The 21,138-nt window shown below is 40.6% G+C and overlaps 3 protein-coding genes across 4 annotated transcripts; 2 read left to right on the top strand and 1 right to left on the bottom strand.

Annotated features, from left to right (window-relative positions):
• Nucleotides 1-3,722: 3,722 nt before the first annotated feature.
• Nucleotides 3,723-16,080, top strand: LOC124529600 (regulatory-associated protein of mTOR). 2 transcript variants are annotated; one of them, XM_047103394.1, is made up of 27 exons: nucleotides 3,723-4,054; nucleotides 5,060-5,162; nucleotides 5,271-5,392; nucleotides 6,881-7,000; nucleotides 7,277-7,423; nucleotides 7,543-7,778; nucleotides 7,872-8,054; nucleotides 8,128-8,330; nucleotides 8,471-8,712; nucleotides 8,823-8,897; nucleotides 9,876-9,956; nucleotides 10,144-10,498; nucleotides 10,584-10,662; nucleotides 10,729-10,871; nucleotides 10,964-11,076; nucleotides 11,156-11,291; nucleotides 11,384-11,479; nucleotides 11,590-11,850; nucleotides 11,916-12,045; nucleotides 12,574-12,720; nucleotides 13,157-13,260; nucleotides 13,486-13,566; nucleotides 13,942-14,079; nucleotides 14,150-14,459; nucleotides 14,565-14,693; nucleotides 14,779-14,967; nucleotides 15,118-16,080. In XM_047103394.1, exons 1-26 carry the CDS (start codon nucleotides 3,878-3,880, stop codon nucleotides 14,843-14,845), a joined length of 3,978 nt encoding a protein of 1,325 aa, XP_046959350.1. In that variant the 5' UTR covers nucleotides 3,723-3,877; the 3' UTR covers nucleotides 14,846-14,967; nucleotides 15,118-16,080. The 2 variants fall into 2 exon arrangements, with proteins under 2 accessions (XP_046959350.1, XP_046959351.1); XM_047103395.1 differs by having other exon boundaries at nucleotides 10,744-10,871.
• Nucleotides 16,081-18,259: 2,179 nt separating this feature from the next.
• Nucleotides 18,260-18,982, bottom strand: LOC124544566 (EKC/KEOPS complex subunit Tprkb-like). Its single transcript, XM_047123169.1, has one exon. The coding sequence runs from the start codon at nucleotides 18,802-18,804 to the stop codon at nucleotides 18,274-18,276; it is 531 nt and encodes a 176-aa protein (XP_046979125.1). The 5' UTR covers nucleotides 18,805-18,982; the 3' UTR covers nucleotides 18,260-18,273.
• Nucleotides 18,983-19,658: 676 nt separating this feature from the next.
• LOC124544564 (enoyl-CoA hydratase domain-containing protein 2, mitochondrial) lies at nucleotides 19,659-21,120 on the top strand. The gene is made up of 3 exons (XM_047123166.1): nucleotides 19,659-20,281; nucleotides 20,355-20,690; nucleotides 20,765-21,120. The coding sequence occupies exons 1-3, from the start codon at nucleotides 19,993-19,995 to the stop codon at nucleotides 21,028-21,030; spliced, it is 891 nt and encodes a 296-aa protein (XP_046979122.1). The 5' UTR covers nucleotides 19,659-19,992; the 3' UTR covers nucleotides 21,031-21,120.
• Nucleotides 21,121-21,138: the final 18 nt, after the last annotated feature.

The raw sequence follows: 21,138 nt of genomic DNA on the forward strand, positions 1-21,138 counted from the left end.
CCTTCGTATTTTTTTTGCTTCTCTTATTAATATTTCATCTTGTTTGGACCTAACCCTTTTTAATTTCTCATAAAAGTCAGTCGTAAGTTTCTCTGCCAAGACTTTTATATGATATATGTAGGTAGGTTGAAGTAATATTAACCATTCATTACCTCGCCCATGCGCCACCAACCTTGGCAACTGAGGGTTTGTGCTACACTAGCTCACTCGCCCTTCAAACCGGAACAACAAATCTGATTACTACTGTTTGGCGGTAGTAATCAAATGAGCTGGTTTTACCTACCCAGACAGACTTAGCCTTAAACAAAGGCAATTAAAAAACATACAAACTTACAAATAGTCGTTTTTGATATCCTATCTTTATTTTTCGAAATCCCTGCAATTTTTCTCTTTACTCTGCTAAATAATGCTTATTCTTTTCACACTAGTCAAGACAATCGTTAAACTCATTACCGTAATGATTATTCGTATCGTCACTCATTATAGACCGCGATTATATTTTTAATAATTTATTTGACTCGTACTCGAAACGTTTTTATCTTATCTCTTGTGAACATTTATCCCTTTTTTTTCAGTACACCAAATTTCTTCCTCTGTCCATAATCATGTCGTGTTACGTACCTCATTATCACACCAATTTAATAGGGTATTCTACGGTGTTTAAAATAGTACCTCAAAATGTTGTATGTCATCAAAAAAAGGCACAAAAAAATATTTTGGCAAAATAAATACAATTTCTTGCCAGAAAATGAAATTAAAATTCAAACCTTTTTATTACCGCAAAAAACGCTGTCAGACATTTTGGTGACGTCACACCAATATAAATAACAGTCTATATTCATAAATACGACTGGCATTCTGCTTTTACAAATCCGGTTTGCATATTAATAAATAAATACGTACAAATAAATTTAATGTTAATAAATCCTTAAAGTTAAAGCTGATAGATATAGTTTAGCTGTTAATAACTTAATACTGAACTGACCGTATTTGCCGCTTTTACGTCACACCATGGCGGCTCGTTATTATCAACTTTAATAATTTATTTTTCACCACCGAAAGTACCCTATTATCTTGTCTTCTTGGACTCGCCCCATCCATTGCATCAAACCAGAAGAATTACATTGACTACACTGTACCGGCCAGCCGACTGCCTGACGCTGTAATTCGTTTAAAACTTCCCTGCAGCATATCTGTTTTTAATACCTTACATAATGTAAGTATAATATCTTATTCAGTTGCTTAATAAAGTATCCTTAGTCAACTTCTCCGTCAATGTTCCAAGGAGATGATGTCATGCAGGGGGACATCCTATTCTCATCTATTTTTAGTGGATAAGTGATAATCAATTTATACACCAACCACCAAAAAAAAGCACAAAAGTCAAGTTAATTACTTGAAACCAAAAAAAATTGGTGATTTTATAACTGAAGTAGCAACCTACGCGACTGGACTAGTCGCGTAGGTATTTCGAATGACCGATAGCCGATGAAGCATACGAGTTCTAAATGAAAACGAGGATTAAAAAACACAGCGTCTTCTATGCAGGTTGATTGAAACGATGAATAAGTTTTTGGTACCCGACTGAATAAAAGTAAGTCGAAGATCTGAGAGCTTTATCCAACAGTAGGCTACGATTAACTGATTTATCATTTTTTTTTATGCAATAGGTTGGGGGACGAGCATATGGGCCACGTGATGGTAAGTGGTCACCATCACCCATAGACAATGAAGATCTAAGACATATTAACTATTCCTTACATCATCAATGCGCCACCAACCTTGGGAACTAAGATGCTATATCCCTTGTGCCTGTAGTTACACTGGCTCACTCACCCTTTCAAACCGGAACACAACACTACTGCGTAATTTTGTTTAGCGATAGAATATCTGATGAGTGGGTGGTACCTACCCAGGCGAGCCCTACCATCAAGTAAATATCATCTCAGTAATATTGCATGCATGTATTATAATAAGCACTAGTTTTTCTAAAGAGTTTTTACAAACATCATATCATATGTTTGGAATTATTATTAGTGAGCTGAATTTCAAGAAAAGAAAATGCTATATTTTAATTTGTTTTGAATATAAACAATACTGTGTGTGAAAGAAATGATTTTTACATACTCGGCTATTTGACTGGTTTTCAAAATCAATTTTATATTATTTAGTGGAGGTTAAGGAACCCATTAAAAGTCTTTTTTTTTTTAATTTCTAGTACTAGAATATAAACAATAATGTGTGTGAAAGAAATGATTTTTACATACTCGGCTATTTGAATGGTTTTTAAAATCAATTTTATATTATTTAGTAGAGGTTAAGGAACCCAGAAAAAGTTTTTTTTTTTTATTTCTAGTACATATTTGCCGAAAAATATCATATTTAAATAACGCGAGAAAACGCTACTTGGACAATATGGCGCTGCAATAGGGTCGGTGACGTCACTTTGCTGTATTTTAATCTGTGGTACATATCGAAGAAAAGCAAGGTTTACAAGAAAGTGACTTCATCATAAGCCCGGCCAATCAGGAGCGTTTTGTGTCACGTGACAAACGTTTGAAAAAATGCATTTTTATTTATTGATTTTTGAATAAATTAAGTATTATTTTCAAGTTTCGTTAGTAAAAAACCATTTTGAAACTCATTATCTACACTGATTACAATAATTCACAATTTATTTTTCGCATTGTAAAATAGCCTATTTTTCATCACATGATCGGTCACGCAATTTATAAAGCATGTTGAAGTTGTACATTTTTTTAATTAAATAAGTATGCAGACTGGTCTGTAGTATATAATTTGCATTAATAAAAAAGAATATTTATGTAAATACACTAAATATAACATCATGCTGATATTAAAAAATGATTAAGAGTTTTTAATAAATCGACCTCGACTTAATTCCAGAGCCGCATAATCTACAACTTTAATCTTACTACTAGTCCAACGCTTAGATAATACATATATACTGAACCAACGGGAACACTGAATCATAAATATAAAACATATTGACTATGTCCAATAATAATTATTAATTTCTTACGACAATTTCAATTTTTGTAATTTTAAAAGACGTAACATACTACAACTTAAAAACATACATAGTCGAATTTATGTCCAACACTTAGTGTAGCAAATAGTTGCTTGGGAATCTAAATTAAATTACCTAATCATTGCGAATAGGGTAGAACAGTGAAAGTGAAATTCATGAGCATATTCATTATACATACTTATTAGCAATTCTATTCTTGCGATATTTACAGATTACAAAAATATGTAAGATTTTTTTTCATTTAGAAATAAGAGAAGTATTAGAGCGATGAGTATTCAATTTACGTTGTATATAATGTAATAATAAATTTATATTTAACTAATTGGTTAAATAAAAGCACTAAGGATCGAATATAAAGTTCTGGCAACATTAGGCCATATTTATTTTGTATTTACGAAGATAATCCGAGTTCAACTAAAAGAAAACATTACGAATAAAATTATCGAATATGAGTAAATTATTGTGTATGTTAAGAATCACTTATTATCGAAAAAAATTACATGTGACTTAAATGTTTCAAAAACATAATGTTTTAATGTATTAAAATTATTGTGAACATTTATTAATTTAAATAGAATATTTTTTTGTAATTGAAAATTCCAATAATATTTAACCGGTTTTTTAAAAAATCGTACCGATTTTATATTTTTGTTTGTATATTAGAGTAAATGTCATTCGTAGAATGAAGCAAATTGTTTATTCCCATGTGGTGTTGAAAAATGGACGCGCACATGATTCTGTGAGGTTTTGAAAATGTTTTCATTTAATGTTTGCACACGTTGAGCGTTACAAATCGACGGAATTGTGAAAAAGCGTTGAGTGAAAATGACAGATATGCCTCCTTATCTCGCGCTTAACGATGATGAGGACAACAGTGGAGAACCAGATAGTGACTCCTCGGATTTTGAGGATGATCTGGTTCTAAGTTTTGACAAACCGAGGCACTTGGAGCCCATAAAGGGAGCCGAGCGCGAGGAGCACTCTTGGAGAGTCAAAGAAAAGGTACGCGTAAACAGTGTTTGTTTGGTAAACTACGACGTAACTGCGTATTTTGTGGCAGACAGGACATTTTCACTTGAAAACAAACGCACATGGACCCATATATTTCCTCCTCCGATAAAATCGTAAACATGTAAAATGATTCTAATGTTACAAATTAGAATGATTTACTCAAAATAAAATTGACAAGATGTTATTTTGCCCTAATTTTACACAAAAAATATTTTGTTATTATTATATTGATATGAAAACAGCAACAATTTTTTTTGTTTATATCCTAAAGAAATCTATGTGAAATTTAAAAAGTAAGAAGAGAAAAAGTGTACATATTTTGAAAGCTTAGAATATGACAATCAATAGAAATTGATTGTATTGTATTGACAAATTACTTCTGGAATAGTTACTGTTTTATTTTGATTCAAATATTTATGCAAACAAAAATATTTTTCCTATTGTTACATCAATCATCATTTTGTTGTGAAAAATAGAGATATAAACACCTAAAACACATTTGTCCAACTTGTTATAACACCAGTTTTTCTCATGAATGAATTCATGTTCAATTTGGGTCATTCGATTAAAATAAATGGAAAATAATATATATTCAGCCAATAAGGGCCTAATTTACTAGAAATGAAAATAAATAAATATATGCTGATTATGAGAAAAGCATTCTTATAGAAACCTAACGGAATGATGTTTTATAAGGGTTGATTTTTGAAATTAATATTATTCTTATAAGATATTTACTACTTTATTTTTAAGTTAATTAAAGTTTATATTACATCATAAAGCTATTAATTGTCTAGAAAAGTAGTCTTCTTTAACTCACTGTTTATCTAGCTTACTTTGTCTTGCAACCTTGATAACCTTCATTAAGTTTATTTTAATACAAAAAATACAATTTTAATATTTATATTTGACTGTAAAATATATCTTGTTTTAAGTCTTCTACACTTCAGAAATCAATCTGTATGAATCCATATGTTAAGTGAAGATTTTTTCCAGTACAAGACACACTGTGTTGCGCTGGTGTTGTGTCTTAATGTGGGCGTTGATCCTCCGGATGTCGTCAAGACACAACCTTGTGCCAGGCTGGAGTGCTGGATAGGTATGTATTTGATATTTTATATAAAGTATCTTTTTTACTAAATGATAATTTTTATTATATGCTACCCAAATTTATCAAGTAATTATAGCAATATGTTTGTCACTGCAGATCCGAATTCACTGTCTCCGACCAAGGCCTTGGAGACAATAGGACATGCCTTACAAACACAGTACGAGCGCTGGCAGCCGCGCGCGCGATACAAACAGTCCTTGGATCCCACAAGTGATGAGGTATATTTTCTCCTCATTAATTCCTAGTTATAGTATGTGTTGATTTTGATTGCAGCAGACTAACTTGAGCTTCATTGGATTAAAAAATTATCTCAAATCCTTGATACTTTCTTCGTACTTGCCACTCTTTACTCATTGGTCGAAACCAGGGCTTACCTTTAATAAGTTTTTATGTCCAGTAATTCTCATTCAGGTTTTCATTATTCATGATTTATAATGTCTCCTGCGCAACTACCGAATTACCGTAGGTAATGCTGAAAATCGACTCAAGACCTACTGTTAATACAATGACTATATGACTTTGACATTAATATAATTGACGTAAAACAGCATTTGGATCAGAACATTGGATAAATCGGCACGTTAGAGTCGTAACATCTGAGAGGTTCGAGGGCAATGAACGTCCGTGGGCGACGATGAGCGGCTGTTTGGGTGTGTTGGCTAATTAGCGGGGGTGCGCCCGGCGCGACCTCGCTCTACTTGCATTTGGCGTATCCGAAATAAGCGTTGACTAACCGTGTTATTATTACGTTGTACAATACGATGTTTGTATTTATTGAGGCTTGTTCTTACTCTGAATTATTAAGATAAGACGACTAACCGCGACCAAGGTTTGGTCGCGGTGCAAGGTTTTGGTCATTGAATTTTTTGCATTAAGACAAACCAGACAAGAGAATAAGAAATAATTTCGTACCTATCTACATTCTATAATCATGAAATCTTCAGGTAATAAGCGTAGCTACATAATTAGTGTCTGTATATTATATTCATATCTCGAAAATAACAAATACAAAGTGATTCATTACCATGATTTAGTCCCACCTTCCTATAAACCCCAAAATTGACATAAATAGTAAAATATACTGTTATTAATGAATATATCATTTTATTCATTTTGTTTCGGTAATTGGGGAATATTAATCTTCATCAAATTGTAACGATTTACTGAGCCAATAATCTCACGAGTATTGAGTTTTCACATATCTGTTCCCGATTTAGTAGCATTCGGGTAGAAACGAAATCTCGTTTATAGTGGACTTCGTTTTTAAAAACGTTCCACTTGGTATACGTACAAGAGACGCTTGAACGCGAGCTTAAACGCCGCCGACTTCTAAACTTGAGGTGCATGTAGCGGGAAATCTCGATTTTTCTTCAATTTTCCGATTCAAGCTGTTTTCAGCCTGACTGGTCCCCTAGTGCCTAGACTAGGCTCGATTCGTAGGGCTTTATGAACGTTGGTAGAAATTAAATAATTATTTGCAACTGTACACTTCACACTGTTGTGTAAACCTAACTAAGTCTTCAGTTTACAGTATGACACCTCAAACAAAATATAGATAGTATTTTTTTTTAAGCTTATAATATGTGGATCATTATGTATTTTTATGCGATAATTAGTTAAGAACAGTTTATGTTGTAAATATATTTACTTCATCTGGTGATACTTGTTTCTTAGTTTGTTTAAATATATAATATGTTTCTTGGCAGATCAAAAAGCTCTGCTGCTCGCTGCGACGAAACGCGAAGGAGGAGCGCGTTCTGTTTCACTACAACGGCCACGGCGTGCCCAAGCCGACGTCCCAGGGAGAGATCTGGGTGTTCAATCGGGTACGTATATTTACATATGTATATAGGTATATGAGGTCCTAACTTTCACCTCAACCGCCTTAGCCTATAGACATTTGCAAAAGAGACAATTACAATTTAACTACTACTTTACGTTTAAAGTGTGTTCGCGCAGAACATTTCTATATAATATTACTATTTTAAAATACCCTGTTTTTTACTCTTTAATATTGTCAAATAAGATGTAATAAATTTAAGAGCATTTAATTGAAATAGCATTTTATAGTGCAGAATGTATATCAGTGACACTTCCCGCAGGCTTACACGCAGTACATCCCGCTGTCCATGTACGACCTGCAGACGTGGATGGGCGCGCCGTCGCTGTACGTGTACGACTGCTCCAACGCCGGCGTCATCGTCGACAACTTCAAGCAGTTCGCCGAGCAGCACGAGAGGGACTACGAGGTGCGGTCCCGAGTGCATTACTGAGAACTATTTAACGATAACACTTTTTAAGAAACGAAGTAAAACTAAAATATGCACCAAAGTTATGTTCGAATACAACGATCGGGTCGCGGGCGCAGATGCAGGCGAGCGCGGCGGGCGCGACGGGCGCGGCCGGGCCGGCGCCGGTGTGCTACCGGAACTGCATCCAGCTGGCGGCGTGCGCGGCGGGCCAGAGCCTGCCCATGTCGCCCGAGCTGCCGGCCGACCTGTTCACGGCGTGCCTCACCACGCCCGTCAAGATGGCCATCAAGTGGTTCGTGCTGCGCACGCGCCTGCGCGTCGCGCGCGCCGACCTCGTCGACCTCATCGACAAGTGCGTGCCCCACCCCGCCATATATATGTCGAGTATTGTTTTTTTTTCTTTATTCCGATGCACGACTAGAGTCCGTTTTATTGCTCCCTCCAGGATTCCCGGCCAGGTGACCGACCGCCGAACTATGCTGGGCGAGCTGAACTGGATCTTCACGGCCATAACCGACACCATCGCGTGGAGTTCGCTGCCGCCGGACCTGTTCCAGCAGCTATTCCGGGCGGATCTCCTCACCGCCAGCCTGTGCCGAAACTTCCTGCTGGCCGACAGGATCATGAGGTAGATAGTGGGAGAGTTCTGAGGAGAGAGGAGAGAGCTCGCCTCCGCCCGAGTGAACACGCTCCCCCCGCAGGTCGTACAACTGCACGCCCGTGTCGTCGCCCGCGCTGCCGTCGCTGGCGCGCCACCCGCTGTGGGCGGCGTGGGAGCACACGCTGGACCTGGCGCTGGCGCAGCTGCCGGCGCTGCTGGAGCGCCCGCACCACCACTACCGGCATTCGCCCTTCTTCCGCGACCAACTCACCGCCTTCCAGCTGTGGCTCGACCTCGGAAATTGTGAGTAAAGAGCCCGATTCGACAATTAAACAGTACTCTGAATGGATCTGGGGGAATCTTTTGGGATCCGATTCGAACGGAGAACATTCGCTACCGGTGGCGCGACGTGAGAGCGTAGAGTGAGTGAGGCGTGTCCGCAGGGTCGGTGTCGCGGCCGCCGCCCGACCAGCTGCCCATGGTGCTGCAGGTGCTGCTGAGCACGCTGCACCGCGTGCGCGCGCTGCAGATCCTGTGCCGCTTCCTGTCGCTGGGCGCGTGGGCCGTGCGCGCCGTGCTGGCCGTGGGCATCTTCCCCTACATGCTCAAGCTGCTGCAGGCCTCCGCGCACGACCTGCGCGCCTCCATGGTCTACATCTGGGCCAAGATCATCGCCGTCGACCCCGTGAGTATTTTTCATCTAAAATCATTAAGTGTGCCATAAAAACTTTATTTATTTTGAAACATTCTTTGAAATTGGTGATTCAGTGTAACAGTATTCTTTCCCTACTTCAGACTTGCCAAGTCGATTTGGTGAATGCAAAAGGCCACAAGTACTTCCTATCTATACTGCAAGACCCATCGGTTGATGTAAGTTTTTTTATTATAACATTATCATTAACGTCAGCCTGGGTAACTTTGGCCTTCAGTAAAACATTGGCCCACACAAAAATACAACCAATCAAACAGGTCAACAGGGCAATGAATCTTTTTGTATTGTGAGTTACGTAGAGTGTCTGTTTCCTGGTAAGGTCATCAAGAGCCTGGGACAGAACCTAAAGATTTCCGTAATGCAAAAAGCTTCAGATGGGTGGAAATGGCCATCTAAACCTGATTTTCTGAATTGTAACAAAAAAGATGTTATGAAGTATTTAGATCATGAGCAAATAGTTGTGAAAAGGGGATACTACGAAATACATGATGACTTTTTATACATGGAATGGGGAAATTAACCTATAAGTTTCAGCATCTTTCACAACTACTTTCTTATGTTATTTCCTGTTGATTAAGGTATTTGTTTTCTCCTGTTACTAAGATATTGTATTTCTAATTTTAGATTTAGGTTGATTTAAGCACAATTTTTTTTTTTTATTAAAAAACCTTGTTTCTCAAGGGTCAGTAAAAAAATACACTTATGTACATTTTTTAGTTAATTTTATGGCAACCCTAACCTTTCTGTTATGTTTTTATTGTCTATGGCGTAAGTTTGCTTCTTCCTAGCTCTAAATTACGAGGTTAAAGTTAACCATAATTCTGAAATTAAAACATACGTAGTGAAATCCAGATCCAGACATACATGGTACAAAGTTACCCAAGTATCCGCAAAACTTTGGCCCAGCCTAAAATCGCAAAATTTTCCTTACCTGCATTAAACTAAAATCAAAATCGGTTGCAAATTTTACTCAGCAATGGTTCAATCCCACTGATATTATATTACTTGGAGAGCAGTATACAAATTAAAACGATTATTTTCTACAAAAAGTGTCCTGACTGGGCTAAAGTTACCCCGAGTGACTGTAATGTTAACTTGAAACTTATAAATATGTTTAAATTTGAATCCGTTTTCAGACGGAACATCGGACACTGGCCGCATTTGTGTTAGCCGGTATCGTCGACAACTACCCGGCGGGACAGGAGGCCGCCTTGCAGGTATATTCATTTTAATAATTTTCGTACACTAGCGAATGGATATTTTATGCCATCTGCGTCGGCAATACCATCTATTGACGGCTTTTCAAACTAATATTCTTATGCGCTACGAGCCACAGGCTATATGCTGCCCTGTGTCGTAGTCTGGAACGATTTGAAATCATGCGACTGTTGAACGGGAACGCAGGGCTCGATGATATCGGCGTGCCTCGAGCAGCTGGGCGAGGGCGCCGAGCGCGCCGGCTGGCGCCTGCAGCAGTGGGCCTGCATCGGCCTGGGCCGCCTGTGGCGCGGCTGGGACGCGGCGCGCTGGGCCGGCGTGCGCGACCTGGCGCACGAGAAGCTGGCGGCGCTGCTGCCGCACCCGCGCCCCGAGGTGCGCGCCGCCTGCGCCTTCGCGCTCGCCGCCTTCGTGTCGGCCGGCGCCGCCGCGCCCGCGCGCACCGACCACGCCAACGCGCTCGACCAGCAGGTGGCCGTGCAGCTGGCGGCGCGCCTGCGCGACGACGCCTCGCCGCTCGTGCGCGCAGAGATCCTCGCCGGTGAGCGACGACACCGCCGCCCCCGCCCCGCGCCCGACCGCCCGCAAGCGCCGCCCGCTCTATACGTCTCGTCTCGTTGTTGCAGCGCTCCAGTGGATGGTTCTGATATTCGAGCAGCACTTCATCGCCGTGTACATCAACGAGAGGGTGCGGCGGAGCGACAGGTGAGACCCCGTCCCCCCTATCTTATCTGTCTATATCAATACTATATTCGCTGTATAATGAGGCAGTGTGCGTGTGCGCAGGGAGAGCGGTCGCGGCGGGCGCGCGGGGCGCGTGGACACGGGGCAGGACGCGCTGGCGGCCGCGCGCACGCCGCCCGCCGCGCGCGCGCCGCACGCGCTGCCGCCCGCGCTGGCGCTGCCCGCCATCGGTACGCACCCGCCGCTTGCCGCCACCCGCGCCGCTCGGTACCGCTCGGTACCGCTCGGCCTCGACGCTAACCCTCCCCCGTGCTGTGCGCAGGTTTCGGCTCGGTGTACATGAAGCTGTGGGGCACGCTGTGCGCGATGGCTCGCGAGCCGCACCCGCAGCTGGCGCAGATGGCGGCCGACATCATCGCGTACGTCTCCAACCAGGTACCGTCCCACCCGCACCCCGGGCTCAGCACGTTTGCGACGGTTCAGAGTCTGTAACCGTTTTAAAATATTCACTCAGGTTGACAGCGTGGGCCGCGACGTGGAGCGTCACCCGCCCCACTCGCATAGCGGTGGCGGCTCTAGTTCGCTGCCGCCGTCGCCCAACACGCGCGCGCCGCACGCGCACCACGACTCGCGCACGTTGCCGCATATGGGTTCGTACGACTTCGCCCCGCGTGCCGCCGAATGCGCTAAATTTAAATATTTCGTCGACTTTATATTAATTTACTGTGAGACGTTTGCGCAGGTCACCGTCGGGGAAAGTCTGGTCTCCCGCACACGATATCGGAGGACTCGGTGGCGCATCGGGACCGCGAACGAGACTCGACCTCCTCCAATTCTAGTGAGTATCGAACTTGCTCTATTTTTATAGTATCGACAAACAAACGTGGCTACGACCTGAGCACCTGCGTTAGATCAATCACGTACATAACACATATTATATTTCCTCAGGTCAATCAACAAAGAAAGTGATAGTATCGACCCAGTTCGTGGAGTGGGCGACGGCGCAGTTCGCGCGCGGGGACGCGTCGGGCGGCGCGGGCGGGCCGTTCGCGGCGGCGGCGGGCGGCGACGGCGCGGCGGGCGCGGCCGCGGGCGGCGCGGGCGGCGCGGGGCGGGCGGCGCGCGCGCCCGCCGACTGCGAGAGCCGCGCGCACCACGAGCGCGTGTGGCGCCGCGCGCGCAACCGCAGCATCCGCCGGGAGGCCCGCGGTGAGCGCCCCCGCCGCGCCGGCGCCCAGCGCGCGAGCGCCGCCCTAACGCGCCCTGTGTTTCAGCCCTGCGCACGGCGCACCCGCCGCGCCTCGAGACAGTCGCCTTCCACTCGCGCTGCCCGCTGCCGCCGGCCGTGGTGCTGTTCCACCCCTACGAGCAGCACGCCGCGCTCGCTTCCAAAGAAAATTTCGGGTGCTCTATCAATCTCACACTCTATTTTTATTTTATTTTATTTTATTTTTATTTTATTTTATAAGGATCTCCAACGTTAGTACACAAAAAAAAACACTAATACATTCACAAACTTAACCTATACCTATGCACTCACAATTATAGGAGAACACAACATGCTTCGTATTTTATAAAAATATCTTAAGACTAGACAGACATTATACTACAGATATTGACATACTTTACATAACATTTCTAATAGTAATAATTATAAAAATAAAACTTAAGGATAAACACACAATTTACTACAAATATTATAACGTACTGTAACAATTCTCTAATCAAAGATTATATAGTATCCACTCATATAATTATAGTACTCAATTTCCTGTCCGAGCTTATACCGTACATGCAAAGTCGAGATTGTCGGCGCCTGTTATGTGATCACAACTTTGTACCTTTGTCCTACTTATAAAAAATAGGACAAAGCAGCATTTTTTATTAACTAATTATCATATCAGCCTAACTATTTTCCTCTGACATGTTCAGGATCTGGGACTGGGGCACGGCAGCCAAGCTCTGCGTCGGATCGTGGAGGCGCGCGTGGGGCCGCATCACGTCGCTGGCCTACCTCAACGCGCACCACCACGCACTGCTGGCCGTCGCCTCGCACCAGGGACACCTCGCCATCTACAGGTGACGAACGTGCTACGAGTATATTTGTTTTTTTTTTTTACGGTATAGGTTGGCGGACGAGCATATGGACCACCTGATGGTAAGTGGTCACCATCACCCATAGACAATGACGCTGTAAGAAATATTAACTATTCCTTACATTTTCAATGTGCCACCAACCTTGGGAACTAAGATGCTATTTCCCTTGTGCCTGTAGTTACACTGTCTCACTCACCCTTCGAACCGGAACACAACAATACTGAGTACTGTTATTTGGCGGTAGAATAACTGATGAGTGGGTGGTACCTACCCAGACGGGCTTGCACAAAGCCCTGCCACCAAGTGTTGTTATTTTGTCCGCCACATTACAGTCGAAAGGCTGGGGGTGAATTTAAAATGTTATTTGTATTGGAGTGGAGATCGTACGATCGACATCAAGAACAAGTGTGCGTTGCAGGCCGTCGGGCAGCGGCATGGAGCCGGCGCTGGTGTCGGCGTGGCGCGCGCTCGACGTGCGGCCGGCGCCCGACTACCGCCCGCCCTCCGCGCAGCCGCTCTACAGTCAGTACCGCTCCCCGCCGTGCATTCACACTCGCTGACCAATCAACGCAGCATTCAATATAACCAACCTTCTCATATAACATCCTGCTACGAACAAATTCATTCATTTTCGTGTATACAGAACCACGGATAGTAGTCCCGGTCTATTTAGAAAAATGAGTTTTTGTATGTCATAACGACCGGCTCGTGTGTAGAATTAAAGTGAATGACGAGTGAGTCGTGCAGGTCTGGCGCAGCTGGTCACGGAGCAGTTCGCGCCGGCCGACGAGCGCAGTGCCAGCAAGGGGATGCTCTCCGACCCCAACAGTGAGTAAACGAGCGACTCGGTGTACTTCTATGTTTTATGTTTACATATTAACAACACATTACAAAATATGTTTTAAGAAGCAACAGTCAATATCTTAATTTCTTTAAATCTATACCTTAATGATTTCTTGGCTCTTCTGCAGCACAAATATAGTTTGGATAGCGGCTGCGTTACTCCAAAGCATAATACTGTAGGACATTATACTGTGAAAGTAACTAAAATATACTAGTCGAGCCGTATTAACATCAACATCAATCCCACATAAGAACATCGAATATTTGTGCAAAATGAATGCAGCCGATACGGAAACCATAAAATGTAGAGTGCAAGTAGTAGTCAGAATTCAAATGCGTATCCTGCTCGTGCGTGCGCAGTGGCGAGCAGTGCGCCGCCGTCGGGCACCCTGCTGCGCTGGAGCGCGTCGCGGCGCTCGCTGGCGCTGGCCGGCCAGGCCGCCACCGTGCGCCTGTGGGACGCGCACGCCGAGCTGCTGCAGGCCGATATCCCCACCGGTAAGCAGTATGCGCGCACGGCATCAGTGCGCCGCCAGCGGAGCACAGGTGTGACGCCTCCCCCCCGCAGAGTGCGAGGCGGCGGCGACGTCGCTGTGGCGCGGCGGGCGCGCGGCGCGCGTGCTGGCGGGCTTCGGCGACGGCTCGGTGCGCGCGTGGGACGAGCGCGCGCCGCGGGCGACCACGGCGCTGCGCGCGCACGCCGCGCCCGTGCTGTGCGCCGCGCCGCGCGACGACGCGCACGCGCTGGTCACGGGCGCGGCCGACGGCGAGGTGCGCGTGTACGACGCGCGCAAGCTGGCGCGCCCGCTGCACGTGCTGCGCGCGCCGGCGCCGCTGGCCGCGCTCGACGTGCACCCGCGCGCCCCGCTCATCGCCTGGTGGGTCTCCTCCTGACTTTTTTGTTTGATCGAATTATTCACTCTGTCGCTTGGTATGCGATATGTTTCGACCGGGCGCGTTATAATCGATATCGTCTCCCTCAGCGGGTCGGTGAATCAGTGCATCAGCATTTACGACTTGAAGGGCGGTGCGCTCAACACCATAAAGTTTCACGAAGGGTTCATGGGGGCTCGCATAGGGCCCGTCTCCTGTCTCGCCTTCCATCCGCTCAGGTAATATCTCAACTAATTTTGAAACATTCTTATGAGTTCAAGACTTTTTAATTTTCGATAAATGATCTGATCCGTGCCGCTGCAGGTGTGCCCTGGGGGTTGGCTCCAAGGACTCCACGGTGTCGGTGTACGTGTCTGAGGCGCGTCGGTGACCCTCGCTCTACGGGCTGGCGCTGCCGCTGCCCTTCGCGCAGTGACAGCGCACCCGCCTCTACCGCCATCACCACCGCCACCACCATTTCCGCCATCGCTATCGTCATGTATACGTACGCAGGTGACTGTTAACTTGTGCCATAAATATTAACTTAGGTATTATTAGTGTACAAAAATAAGAATTATATAGCTGTTATTGTTTTTAACATAATGTTTATAACATTTATTATTTATTTTTAAATATTGTAATATATTTTTTATTTATTTATAGGAATATCAAGAAGTTCAGCTGAGGTTAACGGCATTGAAAAATCCTCGGAACTAAACTCGCAAACCGGTTTCCGAGATACAATTCGAACGCGAGCTTTCATATTCCTTAAACAAACTAAAGTACGTTTGGTATCGCGGATACACTACAGGTAGCTCCGACATAAGCTTATGTTATATTTATGCATAACCATCACCGACGAGAAAACTAATGTAGATTCTTAAGTAAGCTTAGTTGAGCCCTAAGGTAATGTACGCCATACACACCTACTTGTATATATATACATTGCACGCGCACATACTCATCCAAATGACAACTACACAACTTATCTTATCCTAGTGAAATACTTATGACTAACTTTTAAAAATCTAGTAGAACTTTCTCTCGATCTTCTATACTAGAAAATTTTAAAGTTAATGCATTTGGACGAGTGTGTGTGTATAAACTTGACTTCCAATATTTTAGAAATAAGTTCGCAAGTCGACCCGTAGGATGCATGTAGCAGCTCCCTGAATAGCTCCCACCGAATATAACACGCCCCGTCCGTTCGTAATGTTCTAGTCAATATTTAATATTTATTTTCTGTTCATTATAAATGAAATATTTCACTTCTATTTCCAAAAAGTTCTTAACTATTCAGATAATAAAAAAAATACTTTTTAAAATAGAATGATGTGTAACTCTGAGCTCTGAACAATTAGTTAAACAATATTTTCTGTTTCCATCTAAACCTGACACCATTTTACAGTACGAGTCCCACCGATTTTTTTATACGAGTGCCATAAACTGAACAACATTGAAATCACACATCTTACGATACACAAACGAACTGCTTTACAACATGTTTTCAACGAGATCTACTCAGGGAATTAACTGCTACTGAAACTACTTTGGTAACGACGGTATCGGCCAATGGTGTTGCCAGATCGAAATAAAAATATTGAAAAGAAGATATTCGAAAAATTCAGGTGATATTTTTTATTGTACTGCGGATACAGATTCTATCACGGTTATTGTTACTTTTCCAAATATTGTTTAACTTGATTTCAAAAACTTAAGTTAACCGCGATCAATTTAGGTGCTAAGTTTTATTTGTATATTGTTTAAAATTAAAGAGATATGAGCAATATGTACATTAATAAAGAGATGGTGAGCGACTTTATTTTTCTTTTAAAATAATACTGGAAAAAATGGCAAAATAATTGATCACCGTTACCACATATAAATAGTGTTATGTACAAGTTACTGACTTACGCAAAAAAATAATATACGACTAGGTACCAGTTTCCTGCGTATTTAGAAATATTTATATGAGATGATGTCGCGCGACTAACAAACAAATCAGTAACATGAAGCAACTTATTTAGCCAAATATATCTTTGTATATTAACCGTAACGTACTCTAAGTGTAGGACACGATAGATGTAATTAATGTAGCGCGTCATAGAGAGCGTCGCGCGTCGCCGCGTTAAACATAGGCGAATGCAATATGAGAGTTATTTAGTACTCGACGATTCGTCGCGGCGTCGGGCCGGAGCCGGAGCCGGAGCCGTGTTAAAACCATCATTCCTCAACGTTTGCGTTCCTCACTCGCAAGGAAATATCGATTTTATTTACAGGTGCCTTAAATTTGTTCCCTCGTCTATTGTCTCGTGTGTACTCACTCTCACCAAATTAGTCTGAAGTTGACTTTGATAATACATATATAATAATGATGATTTTAACATACTCCGCGGGATATTAGGGAATTATTTAAGCATTTTAAGCGGAACTTAGAGAAATATTAGCATTTTACGTAGCACGTCTCAACGAAAAAGTGTTCAAGAGGTGCTACCTGATATATTTACAATACTGTTTAATGTTATACTCCAATGGCTGCTTGTGTTCTTCCCCCAACTGTGACTACGTAAAAAGTAACAGTCTAAGCGCGCATCCGTTGCGTCGTATACTCAAACACTATTTGAAGTTTTTTTTATTTTATTTAAATTTCAAATGTAAAGTTTGTGATTAGTGATCAGAAAGTTCCTAAAACTCAATTGTTATTAGATGCCATTTTTTTTATTTAAGTTTTTTAAAACTACGTAACAGCTGGATATTTTGTGTTCTTTTGTTTTAATTAGATGTAACAAATTATGTTGTTGTTCGAAGTTTTATTTAGGATTATGCCGAATGAGTGAAATTAATCTGATGTAGCTCTAGTTTTAGGTAAACGATATTAAGCATTTAACGATTTATTTACTTAAATAATAGGTATTTAAAGAACAAGTTGAGTATGTTGATGAAATCAATGTAATCGTGGACTCGCGGCGTTGTTCGTACGTTCGTTGTCGCCAATAATGTGACGACTACACAAAGCTGGACACCGTTTAAAAGGTAGCTTGATTACATGTAAAATTAAGTTTCGATTATGAATTGGTTTATATCATCGCTTTTACTATATTGTGTAATTTAAAATGTACATTTTACATAATAATATTGTTGTTGTTAAAATAAAACAAAGTGCATATAACATTCTTTTATTTATATTTATGTCGCCTCCTTTTGTGTGTTGTCTTTGCAATTGTCATTAATTCGTCTGTAATTTTTTTTTTATGTTTGTTTTACCCCATAACTTTTGACTGATTGAACCAATTTCTATAAATTATTTTTACTGGATTCCTAGTGTACCCATTTTACAATAATTATAACTATTTTGGGGTTTGGACTTTTTTTGGTGGTATCTTTTGATGATTTTGCTAAAGCTTTGACACAAACCTAATCTGTTAACTCTTACTATATATGGTCTTATAGCATTTTTTAAGAAACCTTTTGTATACCTTATTTTAAGGTTAGAATTATAGGGTGAGTACATAGTATTCAAAGGTAGCCAGTCCAATAACTAGCCCAAGCTTTTTTGTTTACATTATTTAAAAATTACAATCCAATTTAAAAATTAATAGTCAATCTTTTACAAGTACTTCTGAATCGGCATGACATGTTCCACTGCCAATTAACAATGTGGAATTGATACATTGCAGACAGACAGACTGACAATAGACTCAATTGAATTCAAAAAAGCAATAAATAACAAAGATTACATTTTCCTTTGTTATTTTTTTTTTTGCTAATTAAAAAAGTCATGGGAAAAATATATGAAAATTCAATGTTATATTTAATACTTTAATGACTAACAAAACTCTTGGTAACCATTCTGCTTATAATAACATCTAGGAAATCCAGATCAGATTTCAAATTATTCAATTTATACACACTTTTAACATCTTTTAAATTGGTAAATTTATTTAATTCACTCAAAGGACACAACTCTCCATCTATTGCATTTATAATGTTTTCACTTTCGTCAGTTTCATTAACTAAAAAACAGATGAGTACACTGGGGTCCTTTTCAACACCAAATTTACTTAGACTTTGTGAGATATTTTTAGTCAGGGATAAATTATACAATATTTCTGAGTAGACAGTCTTCGTTACCATTGTGTTTGATCTTTCTGACAATACCGCCCGGTTCGCAGCTACGACAACTTGAAGAATGTCTAATATTAAACTTGGTTTTATTACTGCACATTTCCAGGTACCGTCAATAACATTGCTTCTTATCGTTTCGATGTTCTTAACGTCCCTCATGAGGTAAATCTTGACTCTCGTTTCAGTATTAGGATCGAGAGCACAAGTGTATGGTTCCGGAGACATTTTTATTTTTCAGCAATATAATACGACGATGTCACTAGGAATGATCTGTTTTAAATTGGCTCATGGAAAGATATGAATCCGTAAAAAGACAAACAAATATTTTATTAATTAAAAAATAAAAATATAGCCACAATGTGACAATTGTATGTAAACAAATTGACAATTGACATAATTATTCTATTCTCTCTCATTTTGAATTACAGTCTACAGAGAATAAACACAGATATATAATGGCAACCAAAACATAAAGTACACGTTGGGCGTTAAACACCGTATTAATATGGTATGTGCTAGGCTAACGCAAATCTGTATAAGATCTGACCTTTGTGTATTTTGTCATTGGTGGTAATTCAGTCATATAGTAATATATTTCAATTTTTTCGTTATGACTCCAAAGTTCATTTGACTTTACTCAATGATATCATTGAGTTTACTGGTCACTGGACACTGGATTTTGTATTTTCCAGTAACATAATTTATGCACAATATTTCCCATTTATAGGGCAACATAATCGTCCTTAGGGTTCAAAAATACAAACTGATTCTGTTTCAACAGAATTACTTTCGCATTTATAACTTTTAAAAATATGTTAAAATCATAGTTACAGATTTAACTGTCAATACGTTTTTTAAAAAAAGTGAAAATATAATATGATCAAAGAAAAGATATTAAATTTAGAAATATACTAGAATACTGTAATATCTTATTTCGTTTTTTTATATTTTATAAAAGCAGTTTCAATATTTTTTTTTTATTTTTACATGTTGAATCCCTCATTTAACAACGACATCACAATTTTTTATTCTTACTTCCTTTGTCATTTAAAATTTAAGTATCAAAGTAATATAAGCTGTTTAAGGTTGAGATTAGGGTGAAAGTTGCTTACTCCTATATCATAAGCAAATCATAATGACCTTGATCCTATCAAACAAAATTATTTGAATTTGTACTTCGAATTTTAGAATAAACTTTACTGTGTTCTAGAAATTACGAATGTAATAATTGGTATATTTTATCCATTTTTATATGTTAAACTTAAGTGTATTTAAATTATATATTGTTTAACTCTGTTATCTTATACGATAAGATAGATGTTTTTGTGTAACTTATTATTCTAATGAATTAGCAGTTTTTCTTATCACTAGCTAGCAATAACCTTATAATTTGTAAATTGAGTAGAAATTAAAATGTGGATTCAAAGAGTTAATTCTTTCAAACAAATTCGAAAACTTCAAAGTGTAAAACTTTTATCAACAAAAATAAAAGATTCCGAAAATGTGGGACCCATTGTATTCCATAAATTAGGGGGTGAGGATAAAGGGATTGCAGTGTATGGTTTGAACAGTCCAAAGGCAAGAAACGCCCTCGGCTTTGATCTCCTACAATCAATGCGAGAAGTCAATCAACTCATCCGAGAGGATACAAAGATCTCAGTTGTAATACTGCACAGTTTAGTTCCTGGAATATTCTGTGCGGGTACGTTTATTTAATAAATCAGTGGAAGCCTATTCTAACTATTTAAAAACATGATATTGTTTTAATATTTCAGGAGCAAATTTAAAGGAAAGGTTAAAAATGAACGATGATGAAGTTGCAACATTTGTGCGAGGACTCAGAAACACATTCATTGAAATAGAGGATTTACCAATGCCTACAATAGCTGCTGTAGAGGGGGTAGCTGTAGGGGGTGGATTAGAATTGGCTCTGGCTTGCGATATTAGGGTGGCAGCAGAAACAGCAAAACTAGGTCTGATTGAAACAGGAAGAGGTCTTATTCCTGGTGCTGGTGGCACTCAGAGACTGCCTAGAGTAGTACATCTCAATATTGCTAAAGAATTAATATTCACTTCTCGAATAATCAATGGAAATGAAGCTAAGGATCTTGGTAAGATATTGAAATGCTTTCATGATTTCTTATTCCACTTATTCACTTGTAGGTAACTCTTGTTTTGCTTTTAGGGCTAGTCAACCATGTAGTTCCACAAAATAATAATAACAATGCTGCCTTTGAAAAATCAATGAGTATTGCTCGGGAAATCATTTCAAATGCACCCATCGCCCTGAGGTGTGCGAAGCAGGCTATCAACGAGGGTGTCCAACTCAGCATTAAAGATGGTTATGAAGTGGAGCAGAAGTGTTATGAAATTAACATTCCCACTAAAGACAGAAAGGAAGGAATGCTCTCTTTCATGGAAAAGAGGAAACCTCAATACCAGGGACATTAAGATTAGTTTGTAATGATAAGAATTTACTGAAAACAGGACCAAATAATATTTTTTTTGTTGTTATTATTATTAAATGTTATACCAATATTACATCTTTTTTTTATTTTG

The sequence above is a fragment of the Vanessa cardui genome, chromosome 5, assembly GCF_905220365.1.
Source record: "Vanessa cardui chromosome 5, ilVanCard2.1, whole genome shotgun sequence".
Taxonomy (NCBI): domain Eukaryota; kingdom Metazoa; phylum Arthropoda; class Insecta; order Lepidoptera; family Nymphalidae; genus Vanessa; species Vanessa cardui.

What these genes read in the sequence shown, in the direction of transcription:
- LOC124544564 (XM_047123166.1), top strand. Translation starts at nt 19,993, where the DNA reads ATGTGGATTCAAAGAGTTAATTCTTTCAAACAAATTCGAAAACTTCAA. An exon ending in TCCTGGAATATTCTGTGCGG is followed by an intron (nt 20,282 to 20,354) that starts GTACGTTTATTT and finishes TTAATATTTCAG; the next exon opens with GAGCAAATTTAAAGGAAAGG. An exon ending in AAATGAAGCTAAGGATCTTG is followed by an intron (nt 20,691 to 20,764) that starts GTAAGATATTGA and finishes TTTTGCTTTTAG; the next exon opens with GGCTAGTCAACCATGTAGTT.
- LOC124544566 (XM_047123169.1), bottom strand. Translation starts at nt 18,804, where the DNA reads ATGTCTCCGGAACCATACACTTGTGCTCTCGATCCTAATACTGAAACG.
- LOC124529600 (XM_047103394.1), top strand. Translation starts at nt 3,878, where the DNA reads ATGACAGATATGCCTCCTTATCTCGCGCTTAACGATGATGAGGACAAC. An exon ending in CGCGCCCCGCTCATCGCCTG is followed by an intron (nt 14,460 to 14,564) that starts GTGGGTCTCCTC and finishes CGTCTCCCTCAG; the next exon opens with CGGGTCGGTGAATCAGTGCA. An exon ending in CTCGCCTTCCATCCGCTCAG is followed by an intron (nt 14,694 to 14,778) that starts GTAATATCTCAA and finishes GTGCCGCTGCAG; the next exon opens with GTGTGCCCTGGGGGTTGGCT.